General features: G+C 41.7%; 1 protein-coding gene across 1 annotated transcript; it reads right to left on the bottom strand.

Annotated features, from left to right (window-relative positions):
* Positions 1–91: 91 nt before the first annotated feature.
* Positions 92–22,621, bottom strand: SNX16 (sorting nexin 16). Its single transcript, XM_083517389.1, has 8 exons — positions 22,460–22,621; positions 17,997–18,449; positions 16,146–16,232; positions 15,148–15,296; positions 9,582–9,651; positions 5,132–5,268; positions 2,118–2,237; positions 92–1,564 (listed from the first exon to the last, which is right to left on the bottom strand). Exons 2-8 carry the CDS (start codon positions 18,366–18,368, stop codon positions 1,456–1,458), a joined length of 1,044 nt encoding a protein of 347 aa, XP_083373515.1. The 5' UTR covers positions 18,369–18,449; positions 22,460–22,621; the 3' UTR covers positions 92–1,455.
* Between the last annotated feature and the right edge of the window lie 211 nt (positions 22,622–22,832).

The following is a 22,832-nucleotide window of genomic DNA, read 5'->3' as shown; positions in this document are numbered from 1 at the left end:
GTAGATTTTAAAAAGCCAAGGAGCAAGTTAGCTAAGCTCCAGACTCTTTTAAACCCAGCATTATTTTGCAACAGACGACCAAAAAAAGATGTTGTCATGTCCAAAGGTTTATTTGCCCCAGATGGTTTCATACAGTCCTGCAGAGATCTTTGTCCTCACACCCTAAAACACAAAGCGACCATTGAAAATTCCGGCACATGAGACTGTGTGTTAACAGCATCAAACGAAGGAGTAGGTGGCACAGAGAAGAACAAAAGAAGCATTCTTCCTACTGAAAGAGCAGACAAAACAAGGCACTTCCAGCAAATAACTGCTGAGCAGAATGTTTCTGAAGATTCCATAAAGCTGACACACTATTATAACAAGCAAAATACAAAAAGGCACTACTGTACAAACCAATTGCACCTTCCCTCAGTCCAAAGGTCGAACAAAAAGCACAAAAAACACAGAGCCAATGAACTTGGCACAATATTTTCTTTGTTATAAAGTGCATTATTAGGTTCAACACAAATTTTAAAACGAGAGTGAAGCTTATAGTGTGTTCCTGGGTATACAATATTTTATAAACACACACAAACATAAACTGCATTAAGATTTAGTTATTTAACTGTGCAGAAGTATGGCTTTAATGACTCAAATATCTGTTTATAATATGCATACTTTAAACAGAGCAATTATGCATTAGCAACAAAAGAAAGAGGTAGTGTTCTTTATATAAGGCAAATTTGTTGATTCGGTGATTATGTGGCTGAGTGGCAAAAGTGTAAGGAGATTTAAAGAAAAACAGTTAAAAGACAGCTTTTATATTGTTTTCAAGTGCAGGTGAATGCCCACAGTGTGATATTACTTTCCGCATTATGAAAACAAATAACATTCCCATTACTGAAAGGTTTAATTTTGGTACTGCAAGCTTTCCTAGATCATTGCATTATAATTTACATATCACTTATTTACATTTATGACTTTAAAAACCACAAGAAATCATATACATTTTCCAAGTCCATATGGCAGAATTATATTTCCCAGAGCAGAAGTTACATGCCTATATAAAGAATCTGAAAATCCAAATACCAAAAAGCTGTCATACAAAATGTGAAATATTAATAGCAAGCATGTGATATACAACATGGTACATGATTGGTATATCTACATGTGTGGCATTTATCCTTTATATATGGGTACATATAACTTATATACATCACTTAGGATTCCAACTTGACCTGCCTTTAACCAGAGCTTTTTTATATATTAATATATATCTCTCATAAGGCTAGATAAAGGGTGAGACAAAGCAGCACTTATATCCTTCCTATGCCATAGGTTTCTCTAGATTGGTTTATGTAAACATTCAAGCTTCTGCCATCTCAGCTTCTGCTTGACAGCTACTATATACTTCTGTTCAATGCAATCCAGACATTGACTTTTTTACACTACTCTAAAGGCAGCTGGTAGCATTTACATCTCTTCATCGGTGGTATACGCTACCTCAGCAACTTCGATTTCTGGCACGTGATTTTCAGCCAATGAACCGCTCCAAGATGTTGCCCGATTCTCTTTCTCAGAACTGTAGAGACAGATCAATATGTATGACACACTTTTTTTTTGGGGGGGGGGGGTCATTTCATATCTATCTCATGGTTCTGATCAGCACACTTGGAAAACTAATCTCTTTTACTAAGAGTTTATAGAGGTAGACCCTTGCCCCGCAAAATATGCTAAGCCAGGTTGCTGGTTTTGTGTTTTATGCCGTTTTTTCCATTGTTTATATTATTAGTCATGGATACCTAGACCTCTGGGTTAAGGTGGATCACAGATGCATGCCTATCAGATCATTTCATGTTCAACCAGCATTATCCACATGCAGCTTCTTCAGCATACCTCCTACTGAAGAGGTACAGCCCTCAACTATTATCCTTTTAACCTCAGTTTGGGGCAAGGACTTTTTGAAGGGGAGAAAAAGGCAGGAAACCACAAGTAACATAAATATATTTAATATGTGTGAATTGCATTTGGAATGTGAATGGCACTTCTACAACAGCATATCACAGGAGACTGTAGAAGTGAAAGGCTTTTCAGAAAATAACCTTAAATAAAACATAGAAAATTTTAGATTGTACCTGTTGTCTTCTTCCAGGGCTCCTTGATCTGCCTCTATTGCAGAGGATTCCACTTCTCCACTGCACTCACTCTCTTGTCCGGACAACTTACGAGACTTCACTTTTCCTAAATTTAAATCCCTGTGTAACGAATTCAAGATACAGCTGATTCGATCCAGAAAATCACTTTCACAAATGTAAGGAGATTTTCTATTTAGAGATAGAAGGGAATACACAATTTTTGCTAACTCTCCCTTCTCCCAGTGTTTTCTAGGAGGATAAAGGGGAACAAATGTAATTGTAGCTCCTGCTAAACATTAGTTTAGATCCAATCCAATATAGTTAAGCTAGGAAATAATGAAAAAGCACCTAAGCAGAACTTCTTTTAGAAGACTTTCTACACATAATTATATTTTCATTCCTTTATTAGGTTTAAGACATAATATTGAAATGACACTGATACTAATTAGCAAAGAACTTTCATTACAAATTGTATCTATTTTGTATTGATGCTTCAGCATACTGTTTATCCATTATGCACTGAAAATCTAATTATATTAGATGTTGAAAAAGTATTTTAGATGCTAGACTACAAAATATTTTGGAAAGTACAGTATTTTGTTTGCTATGCATTTGGACAGCTCTTAAGGTTTCATAATCAGATTGCACAGTGGTTCTGGAGATGAAGGAGCAGTTTTTCCTCTCTGTTTGGGTAAGATTGGACGGTCCTTTGAATCAAGATGGCGAACCTTTCAAAACTGCACTGAACCTTTCAAAATGGCACCAATTTTAACTCTGCATTCATTCCCACCCTCCTTAGAATTCCCGGGCAATGTCAGGTACAAGGCCGCTAGTAAGCAATAACTATAAAATTAGCAGCATCATTTATTTCACCAGATTTCAGGTTCATACTGACAGTAAAATAGAAGTCCTCATCCTCAGGAAACTTTACTAAGGATTTCCTCTTTGTGAGATTGCTACTTGGAAACTGCTCTCCCTCCCATCATTCCTATCCAAAGCAATACGTAGTTAAACTGACTTGCTATATGTGGCCTGCACCAACCTCAATTGTGTCAGAAAGGCTCACATACATGTTAAAGTGTTTTACTTCACACAAGACTTTTTATTTCCTTTTTAAACTGAAGTTTAAAATTATGCAAGAGTTACTCTGGGGGTTATCTCCTGTCTTTCAGGAGAGAATTGAGGGTATAATAATAATAATAATTGTTTATTTACACGCCACACTCCCCGGCCAGAGTCAGGCTCAGGGTGGCTAACACCAGTAAAATTACAATAAAAACATAATGGGGGGGGGGGGAGAGACCAATTTAAAATACGGGTTAAAATACAATTTAAAATGCAGACTCATTTTAATAGTAGCCCATAGATCAAAACCATAAGGGGAGGGACGCATAAGGGTCAGACTGAGTCCAAACCAAAGGCCAGGTGGAACAGCTCTGTCTCGCAGGCCCTGCGGAAAGATGTCAAGTCCCACAGGGCCCTAATCTTTTGTGACAGAGCGTTCCACCAAGTCAGGGCCAGTACAGTGGTGCCTCGCAAGACGAAATTAATTCGTTCCGCAAGTCTCTTCGTCTTGCGGTTTTTTCGTCTTGCGATGCACGGTTTCCCATAGGAATGCATTGAAAATCAATTAATGCGTTCCTAGGGAAACCACCTTCAGACCAGGTCCGGGGACAGTCTGTCCCCGGACCTCTTCTGAAGGCTGGGGGGGGGGGACAAGGGCTTTTCTTCCCACCCCCAGCATTTTAAAAAACCCTGGGACAGCGGAGGACTTCTCCGCTGTCCCGGGCGATTTAAAAGCCCCTGGGAAGGCAGGCAGGGGGGACAAAGACTTTCGCCCCCTGCCCGCCTTCAGAAGGTGTTCCCGCCTCCCGCCCCACTTCGGAACAGCTTTCCGAAGTGGGGCGGCTGGGGCAGGTGTCCCCGCCCCCCTCCCCACTTCGGAACAGCTTTCCGAAGTGGGGCGGCTGGGGCAGGCGTCCCCGCCCCCCCCTCCCCACTTCGGAACAGCTTTCCGAAGTGGGGCGGCTGGGGCAGGCGTCCCCGCCCCCCCTCCCCACTTCGGAACAGCTTTCCGAAGTGGGGCGGCTGGGGCAGGTGTCCCCGCCCCCCCTTCGGAACAGCGTTTTAAAATGCTGGGGGTCGGGAGCGAAGCGCTGCCGAACCCCAGCATTTTAAAATCTCCCCGTGTCCCGGGAAGGTTTTAAAATGCTGGGGGTCGGCAGCGCTTTGCTCCCGACCCCCAGCATTTTAAAATCTCCCCGGGACAGGGGGAGATTTTAAAATGCTGGGGGTCGGCAGCTAACGCTTCGCTCCCGACCCCCAGCATTTTAAAATCTCCCCGGGACAGAGACTTCTCTGCTGTCCCTTGGAGATTTTAAAATGCTGGGGGACGGCAGCGAACGCTTCGCTCCCGCCCGCCAGCATTTTAAGATCACCCGGGGCAGGCGGGGGGAAGGCAGGCGGGGGGGAGCAAAGACTTTTGCCCCCCGCCGGCCTTCAGAAGAGGTCCTCTTCTGAAGGCCGGCTGTGGGCGAAAGTCTTTGCTCCCGACCGCCAGCATTTCCCTATGGGCTTTCGTCTTGCGATGCAAGCCCATAGGGAAATTCGTCTTGCGAAGCGCCTCCAAAACAGAAAACCCTTTCGTCTTGCGGGTTTTCCGTCTTGCGAGGCATTCGTCTTGCGGGGTACCACTGTACTGAAAAGGCCCTGGCCCTAGTTGAGACTAATCTAACCATCTTGCAACTTAGGACCTCCAAAGTGTTCTCATTTGTGGACCTTAAGTTCCTCCCGGAGCAAAGCAGGAGAGGCGGTCCCGTAGGTACGTGGGTCCTAGGCCGCATAGGGTTTTAAAGGTCAAAACCAGCATTTAAACCTGACCCTGTACTCCACCGAGAGCCAGTGCAGTATGGTTGCAACAAAAAAAGTTTTCAGAAATGCATGAATAAGTGCTCAATGTTTTGGGATTAATTTTTAAATTGCACTCTAGTTTCAAGAATTTTCTGTCCACTTACCCCAATTGTTTCTCTATGGCGTCTATGTACACTTCTTTTTCATTTAGCATTTTTTTCAGAGCTTCCACCTCTTTTTGCTTTTCAGCAAGTTCCTTTTGCAGACGGTAGTTTGTTTCTTCTAGGGTCTCGCAGAAAGCCTAGAAGAAAAAGTAAACAATTTTTTTGAAGGCAATAGTTTTGTGTGAGAAATGCAAAGACTTGAGACTGATGATGTTCCCCTACTGCAATAGTTTTAATTTTTAATATGCATAAAAGCACACAACCTCAATTTTATTTCATTGCACTGAACATTTTTATGTGGCAGTAATGAGGACAAACTGTATCAGCCTGTTATTTTATATGCAAGCAAAAAACAAAACAAAAACTAACCTCATGGTATACAACTAGACAATGGCTCACAAAGGGACCGTCCTAACCCACATTTCAAAATATTTTCAGAATGACTAGCTGTGACCAACCATGCAGCTGAGAATATCTGCATGAACAGCTACCACAGCTCTGCAGACATGCATACTGTAGCAACTTTACTATTCATTGCACTGACACATTAAAACAGAACTAGGAAAATGTAAGGGAACTACTATGCCATAACAGAAAAAGCATTGCATCTATTGCAGAATCTTATAGTAACAGCATAATCACGATGAAACACAAAATAACACATATTGGTTTGAATGTGGCTACTGAGAAAGTCCACCAAAAGTTGACATTTTCTGCTAAAGCTAGATAAAAAAGCATAGGTGAAGCACACTGTAATGACTTGAGATTACATCTTGGCACACATGATGCTGTCTTGTTGCCATGCCACATAATTCTACAGATCCCCTCATGGGGCTCAGAAGGTCAACTAGAGATTTTCCCCCCAGTCCCTTGTGACATAGATAAACATTGCAAGTACTGTGGAACCCCCTCCCCATCAAATATGTTATCTGATGTTAAAAGATTTTATTGCAGAACTTAAGATCCCAAGACTGAACTGCAGCAAAGAGATCAGTACGGTTGCAGTAAGAACACCCACTCCTAAATACACTTATTTGGAAGTAAATTCCACTGATTTTAATGGGATTTATGTCTCAGTAAGTATGTTTAGGATTAAGCCCAATTGGGTTTTTGAGGTAGGAGCTTTTGTAGACATGAGTCCAATGAAAGAGGAAATTGTCTTCAAAAGCTCATGAGCCACTAAGCTAGTTCATCTCCAAGGTGCCACACAGGTCCAATGATACCTTGCCGAGTTTCTAAGGTTAATAGTTACGGTACAGTGGTACCCCGCAAGACGAACGCCTCGCGAGACGAAAAACTCGCAAAACGAAAGGTTTTTTCGTTTTCGAGTTGCCTCGCAAGACGAATTTCCCTATGGGCTTGCTTCGCAAAACGAAGCTTGCCCCGGGGACAGCGGGTCTTCTCTTTTGAAGCAAGGGGCTGGGGAGAGATAGCGATCTCCCTGCAGCCCCTTGCTGCAAAAGACGTCCGGGGGAAGCGGGGAAGAAGCGCTTCGCTTCCCGCTGCCCCCGGACCTCTTTTGAAGCAAGGGGCTGCAGGGAGATCGCTATCTCCCTGCAGCCCCTTGCTGCAAAAGACGTCGGGGGGAAGCGGGGAAGCGAAGCGCTTCGCTTCCCGCTTCCCCCGGACCTCTTCTGAAGCAAGGGGCTGGGGGGAGATAGCGATCTCCCTGCAGCCCCTTGCTGCAAAAGACGTCGGGGGAAGCGGGGAAGCGAAGCGCTTCGCTTCCCGCTTCCCCCGGACCTCTTCTGAAGCAAGGGGCTGGGGGGAGATAGCGATCTCCCCGCAGCCCCTTGCTGCAAAAGACGTCGGGGGAAGCGGGGAAGCGAAGCGCTTCGCTTCCCCGCTTCCCCCGACGTCTTTTGCAGCAAGGGGCTGCGGGGAGATCGCTTCTCCCGGTGCTCCGAAGCCGGGCGGGGGGGCTGGGGACACCTCCCGCCGCTGCGGGGACACCTTTTGAAGGCAGGCGGGGGGGGGGAGCAAAGACTTTGGCCCCCCGCCTGCCTTCAGAAGAGGTCCAGGACCTCTTCTGAAGGCTGGCGGGGGGCAAAAGTCTTTGTCCCCCCTGCCTGCCTTCCCAGGGGCTTTTAAATCGCCCCGGACAGCGGAGAAGTCCTCCGCTGTCTGGGGCGATTTTAAAATGCCGCCCGCCAGCATTTTAAGATCGCCCGGACAGCGGAGAAGTCCTCCGCTGTCCCGGGTTTTTTTAAAATGCTGGGGGTGGGAAGAAAAGCCCTTGTCCCCCCCCCCAGCCTTCAGAAGAGGTCCGGGGACAGACTGTCCCCGGACCTGCTCTGAAGGCGGTTTCCCTAGGAACGCATTAATTGATTTTCAATGCATTCCTATGGGAAACCGTGCATCGCAAGACGAAAAAACCGCAAGACGAAGAGAATTGCGGAACGAATTAATTTCGTCTTGCGAGGCACCACTGTACCTGAAAAGCAAACATCCTGCAAAATCGTTAATTGATATTTTGTAGAACCCTGACTGATGTCACAAGGAGTCATTCAAAGTTACTTCCCTTTCTTTAAATGGAACCACTTCTCCAATCTCTAAAAGTGTGTGTGTTTAAAACAGGGTAAAGGAAAAATTAAACCAACATACATGCCGCATTTTAACATTTTGGGGGGTGAAATGCTAATAGCTTGCTAGAGGAAATAATATTTGATTCAGTGCTTGGGTACACTGCACATGCTATTGAGACTGTCTCTATAAGAAGTGGATATATTTTTCTTCTTGACTTCCTCTATATTTTTGATAGATATAAGATGCTCTGTAGCTGTGAGCTCTCCTTTACCAAGAAAACCACTTGATGCAGAAAATCACAAAGCATGGACTGAGGGCTTACAATTTTTTTCTCTTTAGGAGAAAGCCTGCAATTAACGTTAAGAAGTTTGCATTTCATAATTTGTCGCTAACTTCACTAGCAAAACAGCCTATTATGTAATTTGGCAGTGATCCTCATTTGGTTGTGTAGCACATTCAGTTAACCAGGCATCCACCAGGGGATGGTACAGATATAATGCTGCCAATCCCTTAAACTATGGGACAGTTCTGAAGGGACCTGCCATTTACTAGAGCCAAAATTAACAGGAATTAAAATACATCAATGGCATTATACTTTGACTGAAACCAATTTAAAATAGTTAAAGTTGTCCTCTAAAAAGCCAAATTCAAAACACACACACACACACACACACAATCTGTATATATTTTGGAATGCTAACAACATTCCAACTGTTTTAACTTAAAAGTAATTTTACCAAGTATTTGAACTGGATATATTAACATAATGTGTTAAGCTGGTTCATATCTGCTAGATGTGAGCCAAAAAAGTCTCTTTCTTTGTTCTTCTGCATGCATTCAGCAAATGGTATTATTATAATTCAGAAAGACTTTTGGATGGGTTCTGCAATATCTGAAAAATCAGATGCCCAAGGAAAACAAATAAAAAGAATCACATACAATTCGAACAAAATATCCTATTTCAGGTAGGAGGAAATAGCAGTGAGACTGAGCAGTGTAACTGATAAATCATGAAGATACACATATTAAAAATATGTGAGAAAATACTTTATGCTAAATATAATTAAACCAGTGAAGGAAAACCCTAAAGTATGATACATGCACAACTGATAAAGCAAAAGGATCAGATCGCAGAGGTAGATTTAAAACAATGCATCAAATATGAGTCATCAATAATTATATACCAGGCAGCAGAATAAAACAATAGTCAACACTCGGAGATTGAGAAAATCTGCAGGAAGAATATAGCCAAAAGAAACTTTGTAATTATTTCCTACAACTTCTGCATTCTTTAGGGATGTGGGTGGCGCTGTGGGTTAAACCACAGAGCCTAGGACTTGCCAATCAGAAGCTTGGCGGTTCAAATCCCCGCGACGGGGTGAGCTCCCATTGCTCGGTCCCTGCTCCTGCCAACCTAGCAGTTCGAAAGCACGTCAAAGTGCAAGTAGATAAATAGGTACCGCTCTGGCGGGAAGGTAAATGGCGTTTCCAGGTGCTGCTCTGGTTTGCCAGAAGCGGCTTAGTCCTGCTGGCCACATGACCCGGAAGCTGTACGCCGGCTCCCTTGGCCGATAAAGTGAGATGAGCGCCGCAGCCCCAGAGTCGGTCACGACTGGACCTAATGGTCAGGGGTCCCTTTACCTTACCTGCATTCTTTTCCCACCCTCACCTCCCCAGGCTTTCGTGATCTCTGCTCCATAGCTGCCCTGTCTTTCTGCCTTTGGGCTGCTTGTTGTGTAAATGTACAGTCCATAGATTATTCATTCCATGCCTTTTTCTATGTGGCAGACATATATATTTTATGTCCGCCTCAAAGAGAACAGATGCTTCTCCTGTTATAAAGGTACCACATGACAAACATCACATGCAACAGGCCAGTAAAGAGTGTTTTATTCTAACAACAAAATAACTACTTTACACTTACCCTACTCTCTTCAAGGCTATCAAATGGTCCTGGTGGATCATCCAAACAAAGGAACTCCCTCACTGCAAGACTTTGAAATAATGAAAAGAAAGAAAGAAGTTGGTCTCCAAACAGAACAGCCTAAAGTCAGTGAGAAACAACACAAAACACAGTATTTCTCCAAAAATGAGCAAGTTTGTTTTTATTATAACCAACGTGTAATGTTTCAGTTAGCAGGTATAAATAAATGTTTTCCATACCATTTTCACCCTCCCCAGCAATGGATGCTTGTCTAGTATAAAATGAAATTGTTTAAAACAAAAGACATTCAGGGTGAGGATTTTTTTTTAAGTTTAATTTATCCTGGATTTTAAAATCCGATTAACTCCCCAGTAAAAAGTAAAAAATAAATAAATCTGAATTAAAATACAGAATGACAACAGCCAGGAGTAAGGGAACCGCTAACTAATCCCATGTCCCAGTGGAGGCTTAGAATTTGCATTTCCCAAATAGCAGATTTCTCTATACTGTACTACATAAGCAAATTGCTTTTGAAACATGAAAACCTTGCTTTTCAAAACAAATGTAAGATAATAATAGTTGCTTTATGCATACCAAACAGGATCTCCCCCGCACTCAAACTGAAGATTAATAAAGATTGTCAATAAGCCTTCACCCAGGATTATCGCCTTATCTGTACACTAGACATAACTGTCTGCCTACTTGTTTGGGGTCAATAAAGACTGTTCAAAGGGGAGACGATAGAGAGGCTTGCATAAACTGAGCAAGAATGACTTGCACTGCTGTATTCTGGAAGATGGCTTCGATTTTTTCTCAAGCCATGTCTAGCCTATGTAACTATTCCTAAACTGTCTCTTTTCCAGCATACTTTTGACTAGCAGAAGTTTGTTTGTTTATTATGGTAAATTTGTACACTGCCCTTCTTTTGAGGATCACAGGGCAGTTCACAACATAAAAATACAAAATGAGAACACAAAACATATAACAACACAAAAACAAACCAAGTTGTATGTGTCAATTGTGTGGAAGCATCTCTTTTGAGAAGATTAAACTAAGGCTTCAACCAAACATGCAAACAAGTGTGCCTGCTGCTTTAAATACCATAAATATGGAGAACACTTCACATTGCAAATAATTTTTATGAAGGAATTCCTCTCACAGATTTGCCAGTTTACATATGCAAAGTTTGTTTGTTTGTTTTGAAGAAATCAACAACGAAGGACATTGAGCGGCTGGAAATTCTGGAGCAGCAGTCCACACAGGTTGGGACTAAAGAAGCTTGATATTATAAAACATGAAGAAAGCTTGTGGAAAACTGTTCTAACATCACATCTGTAGAATTTCCAGGTTCGTCAGCGAGTTTGTAAGTGAGTGAGAATGTGTCTTTTCCTCTCATAACATCTATTCAGTCAAATGAACTGTCTAGAAAAAACAGGAACAATGCTTCTTTGCTTCATTTGACAGTTCTATCACACCCTTTCCAAACCGTTTTATTTACAGTAGAGCTTCTCTTCATGGTTGAGCTGCTGTTTTGAAAAGATGTGGAATGAGATCGCAAATGGCCATCCTCAGAACAGCTTATTATATGAAAGCATTGTTGCTTTCTCCAAGCTTGATTTCACTTGTTCTGTACCTCTTTTAGACCCCGTTACTGAGTGTAAGGAAAATTTTGGCAATATTAAGTTACAAAATGTGAAAAATACTACAAAATGTGTATCTTGTGACTAATGGTATAAAGCTTTTGTGTGGAAGAATGATTATAAAAAACATATAACCACTGAATCCAAGCACTTAATAAGATAAATATCAGTTGGTTTTGGCTAGCCTTGGGTAGGCTTTTTTTTGCTATGATGCCTTTGGCAGCTCTAATAAACAAGTACTATATGTGGCTGCAGTTAAGAAACAAAGTTCTTTGTCCACTAGTGGAAAGGGGGGGGGGATTCAAGTGTAGGGTTTTGTTAAGTATATTCTCAACTGAGGTTGTAATAACCTAAAAATATACATTGATCTGTGGCCAGAAGCAGTACACCTTTCTGAATACCAGATGTTGGAGACAAAATGCAGTACAAAACAGAAGAGTGCTGCCTTCGTGCAATACTTGAGAGCTTATTAGAATCAGCTGATTGGCAGCTGTTGGAAACAAAATGCTGGTTATCTGTTAGATGCAGGCTGGAGCAAGTCATTTCTTATGCTCCTATGTGTGATTTATATGATTAGGATTGTGATGCAAAAGTTCATTCAAATGCATTTAGAACTTTAATGGAAGCAACAGCAATATTGGATTTCCTCTCCTCTTTCCAAACCATAATGCGGTGCATGTGGGGAAGGGAATTCCATCTTTAACTTACAGTTTTTGATTGAGCAAAGCTGTTTACACAGACTCAACTAAGCATTACTATTTTAGCTCTATTGCACTAAGATGGGCAATACTGATAGAAGCAGAAAGTATGCTTCTTCTACAGAAAGCTGCAACTAGAGCAGCAGAAAACGCACATGCACACTTGCCTTTTATGAACAGCAGAGAACGGAATCCCTTTTTAGATTCTCCTCCAGGATAGGGTGGAGCCACAAATGACTCCGGCCCAGCCTGTCAGAAGAATAAGTAATCCAAGCATCTGTTTTACAGGTTTAACACCTTTCTCCAGTTTCCACAATACGCAAAAAGAAATACTCATGCGCAAATAAAAGGGAAAACACAGCTTGCACAATGTGTATTTCTGATATTCATTGTGAACTTATATCCCTATTAAAAATCATTCCAATGAGGATGTTACTTTAGGATGCAGTTTTACTGTACTCTTATTCATGGCGTTATAAAGTGAAGAATCTCACTAACAAAATCCTGTTTAATATTGGGGCAAGAGAACTGGTTCACAGAGTCTTGAACGAGTGTCGCTACTTTGCATGTCAGGAAGAAACCATTAATGAGAACATTGATTCTGGCATAAGAAGCCCAAGACATCTTGAAAGAATTTGGAAAACTCTACATACTAGTCTATTAGCAATGAAGTGCAGAAGTTAGAAGCAACAGAAAAAGATGAGTTTATTTGTTGCGTCTCAGGACATTTTAGGTTGCATTTTTTTATATAAAAATAAAATCACACACAAACATAATTACATCAACACTATGCAGTACAAGTTCTTAGCTGAACACTGGGTCTACAACCTATTGTGGAGGAGTTCTATATGGTTGTTGCTGTCACAGCTACAGCACAGAAGGCTACAATTTCTGTGAGAGACTCCCAACATGCTATCAGATGGCACAAACCTCTAAAGGACAAAAGTTCAAGAAGTTCATATATAACAGAGTTGATAGGAACTGAAAGTACCTGCTAAGAGGCACTTCTGACACTACTTTTCAGCTGCTATATTGAAGCAGAAGTAGCTAACCTGTGCTCTTAAGATTATGCCCACACCCTAGCAGCACTAACCATTGGCAACAACTGGAGAACAACTGCTTAGCCACTCCTGTACTGAAATGTTCAACAATAGTGGCAAAGACAAATTCCACCCCGACCAATTTCTGATCCATTGAGAAATTGTCACGACTTGCGGTCTAGTCCACCCAACCATTCAGGATTCTACTATAATTACCCATCCATAACCAGCCACCATTAACACAAACAAACACACTGAAATGGAACATTTCAGCTTCAAGGTTGGCATTTAGAATTCAATGTACTGCCAAATAGCACACTGCTCATAACATATGTGGTTCAAGATAGCATAAAACTAGAGATTCTATAATTAAAAACAACAACACATGGTTTCGATTGCAATGCCAAGCTCTAAAGCATTCATAAAAGAGTATCTTCAAAATCACCCATCTTAGAAAGCATATATATAACAAATACAGGCAGAATCAAAGGCATTCCATTCAAATCTGCATTTTAGAGGGTTTTTAAAAAATCTTCTTCTTATATGTATTTTTAGAAACTGAAAAATAAAATTAACGGATAATCCCCATATTGTAACTCCACATGCTGAAAACACAATGCCAAACAGCCAACAGCAGATTTTTTGTATATTTAAAGACTTTACCAACCACCTTCCAAATACATTGCTCTCACAGTGTGATGTATACGGATAATAAATAGAACATAATACTACATAAAACTAGAAAATTTAGACACAGTTAAAGTACACATCCTCAATTAAAGCACAGCAGACTAATCAAAAGTGAAATGAAATAAAAGCATCTCAAAAGTTATCTTAAGAGTTATGTATTTCTTGGGTGAGGAAATTCCACAAATGTGGAGCCGTTATTCATAAGGCCTTGTCTCTGATATCTGTCCATCTTACTGATCAGCCAGAGACCTGGGTTTCAGAATTTGGTCTCAAAGCTTGAGCTTTCTCATACAGGTGCAGGCAGTCCTTTAAATAACTTTGATTCACACCATTTAGGGCATGGGTAGGAAAGCTAAGGCCCAGGGGCTGGATCCAGCCCAATCGCCTTCTAAATCCGGCCCGGGATGGTCCGGGAATCATTGTATTTTTACCTGAGTAAAATGTGTCCTTTTATTTAAAATGCATCTTTGGGTTATTTGTGGGGCCTGCCTGGTGTTTTTACATGAGTAGAATATGTCCTTTTATTTAAAATGCATCTCTGGGTTATTTGTGGGGCATAGGAACTCGTTCATTTTTTTTCCTTTTCAAAATATAGTCCGGCCCCCCACAAGGTCTGAGGGACAGTGAACTGGCCCCCTGCAGAAAAAGTTTGCTGACCCCAGATTTAGGGTATCTTCTTATCTACACAAATACATTCCTGACTTCCTTTGGCCCTTTCTCTGCATCCCAATTGTGGCAAATCCTGTAATTTAGACAGATTCCACCCTGCTAGCGGCTAGAATGTAGAAGTGTGAAATATTTTTTAAGACCTCTCAAAACTCCTTTTGCAATTTCCAGTCTTAAACACATTTGCCCTTTTGTAACCTAAAATAACACAAGTTCCTACACTTTTACTAATTTTCAGTTTCAACAGCTTATATATTGCTTAATTCTGTTGTCTCAGCAGTGCTGAGTAACAGTAAAGTTAAGTTAAAACTAATAACAAAACTTGCTTAAAATGCCTAGTGAAGTAAAAAGGCCTCCACTAGGTGTAAGAAGTTCCAAAGGAGAAAGGCCTATTTCATCTCACCTGGGAGGAAGTTCTACAAAATTGGGTCCACAATGCTGAAAATGTGGCTGTGCTTTTGAGCCATCGACGACAACTAACAGCTATTCCTGAAAGGGCTTCAGTGATTAGGCATGGATATATGGAATTAGGTGGTTGTTAAGATTTCCTGGACCACTGTTGTTAAAGTCCTTGTGAATTGATACAAGAATCCTGAACCTGGCCCAGAAACATATGTGCTGGTGTTAGTCTGGGGAGGGTTTCTTTATTCACAGAAAGCAATTTAATTATTCATTAGTCTAATTCTGGAAAAGCAGGAGTACAATTTAGAATAGTGGGCAGTAGAGCTCAAACCAAGTATTACCAAAAAAGAGCAACAGCTAAAGAGGGTCTTATTCTTTTGTTACCCTGTTAAAATAATCCAAGTGACAGAAGAAGGTGAGAATCACATACCAGTTAGCAATGTCTTTGTGAGCTACTAAATTCTGTAAGAATGCTTGGAGTCCCAGCTGTCTATCTTCCAGAAAATCAGGATTGTAATTATCCTTGAACCAGCGTTTTGGTGGCAGTGCCAATCGGAAACCAGGAAACATATCTTTGAGCTGAAAAAAGTAAACCAAGTAGATAGTAAGGAATTACACTTTCTGCATAGATTTAATATATCACTAAGGTGTCCCCCCCCCCTTGCTTTTTATCTATTTCTGTCCCTTTGCCTCAGGTTAATGTGCAATGGGTTCTTTTGATTAGATTTTCTCAGCAAAGGGTGGCAGGTCAAGCTGGTTTGAAGAGTAGCAACAACATATCAAATGCAACACCAGTGCGCCAATTCACGTATAGTGAAAATTTGGTGCTTTTTCAAAAAAGCAAAAAATTGTGAAAATTTGATCTATGCCACTGCACTATTCCTCTGTCTTCTGTGGTACAAACAAATGGCTAGTCAAGAAACACATTATGGGAATGCATCTTGTTAGAAGAAGGTTTACAACAATAGGCAGAGATATATGAATCTTAGCAAATTAGCCTTCTCTTGATTAAGCAAGGGGTAGCATTCAACATTAATGAACATGGAAGTTAGGCCTGTTCATTTTTAATGGGTGTACTCTGAGTAAAACTTAGTTGAGTGCCACCTAAGATTTTGCAGATCAAACCCGGGAGGGGGGGGGGGGGGAGGAAGGTAACCAGAAAAAGTTAAAGGGCTTGCAGGTATTATTTTCGGGTGTCAAATATGCAGATCACCCTGTGATCTTCAGATGAAGGGTGGTATAATAATTCAATAAAAAATGTAAATAAATATGGGGCTGGAATGTCTTTTCAAATACCATTTAACTTCTCAGTGAACTTACTAGTTCTATGGCAAAGCAATTGCTTGTTTTTCTCATTGTAACTTTTCAAAGTTGGAAGCAAAAATGTTAATCTGGTATATTAATAGCTGGAGATCAAGAATTATATACCTTGTCATTAAGCCTGGAGAAGTCTGTATACCTTCTAAAAACTACCCAGTTTTCCTCTGGATTTTTCTTTACAAGGATTTTGTAAACCTGTTAAATTAAAAAAACTATTATAGCAGTTTCAATAAGTTGTGTGAGCATTTTAGTCATATTACACTATAATTACTAGGAAGCTGACATAACTATTCTTTCAGAAAGGAAGCAAGCGTTATCAAAGTTTGCCTATGTATATATACTAAAGTATAAAAAATGAACAGGTATCTCATGCAAATATAGAACTGGTATTGTTTTACTGCTCCCAGGAGGAACCAGTTCATGGAATTTGGATTTTCTATTTTAAACTATTTTCATAAAAATAGTGTATTTCAACAAGATACCCTGATCCTACCTACATTGAGTCACTCATCCCAGCTCAGGAGGAACTGGGTAAGGGGGAGACTTGCCTCTGTTCCAAATTCCAGTTGCCTCAATCACATGACCTACCAATCGAGTGGAAGTTAGACTGGCAGAAAGGGTAGTGCAAGTCATACTGTTATAAAGTATTGTTTTCCCTCTGTCAGGCTTGGGCTGGCTCTGCTCCTGGATTGAGTTTGGAATGGGGTAATTTATGACATCCTAATTTATGCTGGGTTCCTATAGTTTGGCTTGCACTGTTAATCATAATCAAGTTTCAAAGATCTGAATACAGTATTGCTTCCCAGTAAATTAAGGTTAGGATTAAAAATCTAATGCATATTCAAAGTATAACCAACAAAAGTATGGTACATTGCAATAATCTGCAATATTAATTTATGATGACTCAGATGAAAGGGAGAACTCGTTGGACTATACCCACCTATTTGGTATCTAAACTAATGGTGCCTGCATATGTCTTCTTCTCCTTTTGTGATTTCAGTGCAGTCCTATACATGTCCATCCAGGAGTGTCCCACTGAGTTCAATGGGTCTTACTTCCAAATAAGGAAGTATATAGGACTGCAGCCTAAATTACCATAAAAATTCCCTTTCTGTGGATGTTTTTGTTTTTTTAAAGTGTTGTTTATACAGAACAACCACTTCAGAAACACAGCCTTGGTTATCCTCAATTGTTGAATCCAGCTCAGACTGCAAAAAGTAATTAACACCGCTTTATGTAATTCCAGCCATGCTGAAGCTACCCATGTGTATAAAGCTGAGCAAGGTTAAAATTTGCAGAACTGAAAGCATTTATTGTTTTTAGTAGCTCAACAGTGCTGGAATCAGCAACTTTTATACAAGTACAGATGGCTTAATTAATTAATTAGTTTCAAGTATTTATATTCCACTTTTCAATAGAAAAGATCATAAAGCAGTTTAGCAGCTTATAAACAACCAACCAACAATAATGGTAAAACAATAGAAATACTGTATGGAAATTATCAGAACCCATAAATTATACAATATATAAAACATCAAACCCTGTGACACAGAATTCCACTCACTCAATACACTTACACCTGCTCAACTTCTATGTCTGCTCACACACCTGTACCTCAATCCATCTACTACACCTGCACACATTCACCCACACTCACACACCACAACTGCAGATGCTAGTAATCCCGAGTGCATACACAAAGGCCAGATCACAACACTGGTAGCCGGATACTATGAGGCAGTCATTGTCCAGAATATGTGTCAAAAACAAGATAGGAATGGTGGCGGGGAATCAAATAGTATGGAAATGGCATCTAGCAGGCAATTCAAGAGCCATTTCAGAAAGCCAGCGAAGAGTCACATACTTACTGTGCAGCGTGATTAGTATTTTTTAAGGATTCTGTGAATCTTTAAATGATGCGTTACTAGCAAAATTCCTGAAGAAAAAAGCACAACTTACAGTGAATTTTGCCCTCTCTTCCATCACCTCATAACCTAGTATCGTAGGCGTAGCAGGCCGATCTTCCCAGCTCCCAGAGTTTATGTTTTGCTCACTATCTTCTGATGGTTGAGTGCAATATTCCATAGATGTGTTCGTACCTATAAATTTAGTCCTAAGAAGCGGACTATTGCAAGGAGATGAAGTGGCACCAATTGCATCAGGGACACTCCTCTTTTTAAAACTACTGATAGAAGATTCCTCTAGCTGTGCTTTTGAAGAATCTGAACATGTTGAAATGCTCCCAAGAGATGATCTTCTTTGGTTTCTATTTGTGGTAAAACTAGTAGAACTTCCTATAGGTATTGGAACAGGAACATATGGAGTAGCCATCCTTCATTAGCAACTGTAAGAAAGCTTATACTTCTTGACTGTAGAATTTATGGAACTCTCATTCGTGTTCCCTTCCGTTATCTGGAAATAAGAGAAAGTAGGTTTTCAAACAAACAAAATTATCATAACCTTATTTAAAACATGGAGATTCCCCTCAATGTATCTATTAAGCAACAACAGAGTATGAATGGCTTTATAAAGAAATGAAAACAGGAAAATAATTTCACACAATCAGAACGTAACTTAGGGTTGCTACATGTCACAAAGTCTTACAAAATGCTTCAGTAAATTCTCACACCCTGGGATGCTGACCTAATCCTGCCTGGTACATCCTTCTTAACTATGAGGTCATCTTCTGCTTCATCCAATTCAAATTATTTTAAATTCCTGCCACTGTCCTCATTTTTTACATGGTCTAGTCCTTCCCCTGTCCACCCCCTAATATTCTTAAGAGGGTATCTTCTGCAGTCTTCAGAGAGTAGCTGGAAGTGGGGAGGCACTCTGCAGTTTGAATCTGAAATTTTAGATGCACTAACAAAATTCCCTGTCACAAAATGCACCTAGAACAATGGGAGCTTTGAACACTGACTAGCATATGCAGAAAGCAAAATCATCCAGCATAGATATTTTGATAAGATGCTGAGTAAAGCGGAAGTATGTTCATTTTAAATGAGCTGGCTATCTGATGTATTATTTAATATAGTTCTACCACATTTCACTGCAAGACTCATTCCATCCAGTGAAAACAGAAAACAAATGAACCTGAGTTTCTGAAGAATAGTTTAACATTTTAATTTTATCCACACTTTTAGTTTCATGCTTTTTGGGAAAAGCAGAAGTTGTATAATTAAACAGTATGATTAGCAAACGTAAAGAAGAATAAGCAGCCACACTGATGCTCTTCTCCAAAGTGATTATCTCCTCACAATGATACTACAGAGACTGGATTCCAGGATCTCTGAATCATCAAATGATATTCAACAGCATAAATTATATCAACCAAAATTCCCACTTAAAACTGGAAACACCTGTAATCCAACTACTACATGGACTAAAATTTCAAATAATTTGAAGGTTCACTTTTATAGTTTTCCCAACTCAAGGACTGTATTGACTTAACTGCAGGAAGTAACCTTCTTTATATTATTTTTTATTACATTAATTAGTTGCTTTTTCTTGCCAAAGGCAATTCAAAGTAACTTATGGGCAAATGAGCAAACAAACAAAACTCCAAAAGATACATTTAAACCAAACCAAACCAACTTTAAAATAATACATTAAAATACATTTCAAACACCTACAAAAGGCCAGACAGAGGTCAAAGGACTGGTTAAAGAGGAACGTTTTTGCCTGGCGCCTAAAAATCTATATTGATGGCACCAGGTAAGCCTCCTTAGGGAGAGCATTCCATAAACGGAGAGCCACCACTGAAAAGGCCTGTTCTTGTGTTGCCACATGAAGAAGGGCCTCAGATGATGATTGCAGGGTTTGGATTGGTTCATATGGGGAGAGGTGGCCCTTATGGCATTGAGGTCCTGTGCCACATCAGGCTTTATAGGTCAAAACCAGCACTTTGAATTGGGTCCGGAAACTAACTGGCAGTCAGTGCAGTCAGTGCAGTCAGGTCAGGATTGGTATTATATGTTTAAACTGTTTTGCCCCAGTGAGCAACCTGACCACTGAATTTTGCACCAGCTGAAGTTTCTGAACCATCTTCAAAAGCAGTCCCCAGTATGATGCATTGCAGTAATCTAACCTAAAGGCTACCAGAGCATAGACAGCAGAAGTCTGGCTATCCTTGTCCAGATAGGAGCATAGCTGAGCCACCAGCTGAAGCTGATGAGAGACACTCCACGCCATTGAGACAACCTCAGCCTCAAGCAATAGCAATGGATTCAGGAGTATCCCCCCAAGCTATATACCCGCTCCTTCACAGGAAGTGTAACACCATCAAGAGCAGGCAATATTTTCTTTACTACAGTCATACCTCGTTTTGTGGCCGGGATCCATTCTGGAGCCCCAGTCGCTAGCCAAAAAGGATGCAGCCCAAAGCACCATGTCTGCACATGTGCACAGAGCGGTTTGCGCTTCTGCGCATGTGCGAGTGGCAAACCTGGAAGTAACCAGTTCTGGTACTTCCAGGTTTGCTGTGGACATTCACTGGAACGGACGCTAGATGAGGCGGACGTTCATGGAGGTATTGCTGTATTTCGACCTAGTTATCTCTTTTTAACCCATTCTCTCTCAGCTATGCTTTCTCTTTTCACCACCATTTTAGTGCAGAGATTAATATGGAAGCAATTGACAGTTGTAACTGTAGATGCGACTCAATAGCAGCAAGCAGGAAAAGGTGCGCTCTGCACCTGACAGCCCACTGCAGTGTAGTTGCTGCTCCTTACTGGCAGGGAGAGGAGATGTTGGCATTGTGGGGCACATCAGAAGGAGCATCAGAGTGACTCAACCAGTGCACTTTCACAATGTTGATGCCCCTGTCAACTTGCCTCCTCCTTCCCTGGAAGCAGCACTGACTCCACTACAGGGATGTCATGCGCCCAGTGCTTCCCTTTGGCAAATACTGAGTTCCACCTACAGCCATTTACTCCCACACTAATTTCTGCAGCTAAGTACTTTACTCCCTATTGAAACAGCCATAGGAAAGAACAGGGCAGAAGGAGGTATTGCAGTTCCTTTTTGATTTGTTCACATTCTGGAAAGGCATGTAAAGACTATCCCACAGTACAAATTCCTTGCTGTGAGGGAGGGAGTATTATGGATGATGATACTTAGCTCAACTATTCCTGCCCAGAAGAAAAGAGTTATACTCTGTGTGGTTTACATCTGACAACAGTATTTCTACTGCTGTACAGTAGAAATTGTCTTTAAAAACACAATGCTAGCAGCATGTCCAACAGTAATTCTAGCACTAGGCTACCAGTCCTGATGCACCCAGATCAACAGCAATGGTTACTAAGATCTGCAGGTGAAATCCTTCTTGTGGTTCTGTCACTACGGGAGTCCTGCAGTGGGGCATGACAGAGCCTTGTCCATGGTGGCCCCTCAGTTATGGAATTCCATCCCCCTTGAGATAAGGCAAACACCATCTCTGTATTTTGGCACTGCCTAAAGCATACCTTTTTGCCACAGCTTTTGTGGAAAGTTTAGGGTAGTATTTCATTGGCTATTTAGTAATATTTCAAAGTATTATTAACTCTTGTGTTTCAGTTGTGGTTATAAATGAATGAAGTATAAGTAGTGACATAAGCTTTCATGGACAAAAATCCATTTCATTTGATCCATGAAGTATTAATATAGACTGGCAAAGATAAATACATAACTATAAAGAAAAGAAAGAAAAACCCTACATAGGGCAAAAGGCCAATGAAAATCAAGAGACCGTCTGTTTGTTAGATTTATATCCCGCCCTTCAACGTGGTGAAGGGCAGGGTGCAACCCTAACAAGCAAATAAGCCAAATCATTACTCGAGATGTTTACCAGTTTTTGCATATTCAGTTGCCAGTCCCGTGCATCTGACGAGGCTCCAAAGACCACAAAATTGTAGACCACAATAAAGCCCTTTCGAGGCGCCACAAAACTCTCTCGCTCCCCCTCTTACTTTGGCTGTGGCCATTAGTTATTACTGGGGCGCTGAAGCCGATTCCTCGAACCGCAGGGAGCAGCAGCCTGCAAACTATCAGCGAGCGAAGGAAGGAAGATTTACGAGGGAAGATTTGTGAGCAACATTCTCCCAGGCCCACCTTCGTTTCCGACGTGTGAGCCCCTCACCCTCCACCAGGGGCTCGGGACCACCGTCCCCTCCGCTCCACAGCTCAGCCGGTGGAGAAGGAGACGCGCGTTCTCAGGGTCGCGGGTTCGAGTCCCGCGTTGAGCGACAGATCCCTGCCCCGCAAGGGGCTGGACTAGATGACCCTCGCGACCCCTTCCCACTCGACGATCTTCGGTCTGGGCATTTACTCACGCGACGCCTCCTGCCCTTCGCCGGCCGCCCCGGCCCCTGGTCCTCCTTCCCCCGCACTCCGCTTGGCCAGGCGAGGCCAAGGCGCTACAAGGACGCGCTCCCGGCGTCGCCTACCTGTTGCGCGCCGGAGGCACCCTCGCCGGCCGCCCCTGCGGAGTCCCAAGAGGTACGAGCCGCCACAAGCCGCCGCCACGGTTCCTCAGCCCGTCTCCGACTACAGCTCCCGGGGTGCACCGCGGCCAGACCTGCTCTGCCCCTCCGCGGACTAAACACCGCCGCTTGAAAGAGAAAAAAAAAAACTTCAAGTCCCGACAAGCAGCGCGGCCAAGCGCGCAACCCGTGAATCGGCGTATTCTGGAAAAGCTGGCTGAAAACATTCCACCTTCCTTCCGCCACCTGTTCCCGCATAGCCTGCTGGGATTTGTAGTTCTGTGGGGGGGGAGAGAGGTGTTGTGCTACTTCAGGAACAGGTAGTGAGAAAAGACTC

This window comes from Podarcis liolepis (assembly GCF_965112155.1).
Source record: "Podarcis liolepis genome assembly, chromosome: 8".
Taxonomy (NCBI): domain Eukaryota; kingdom Metazoa; phylum Chordata; class Lepidosauria; order Squamata; family Lacertidae; genus Podarcis; species Podarcis liolepis.
The sequence above is the reverse complement of the archived record's forward strand: the minus strand, read 5'-3'. Positions and strand labels throughout refer to the sequence as shown.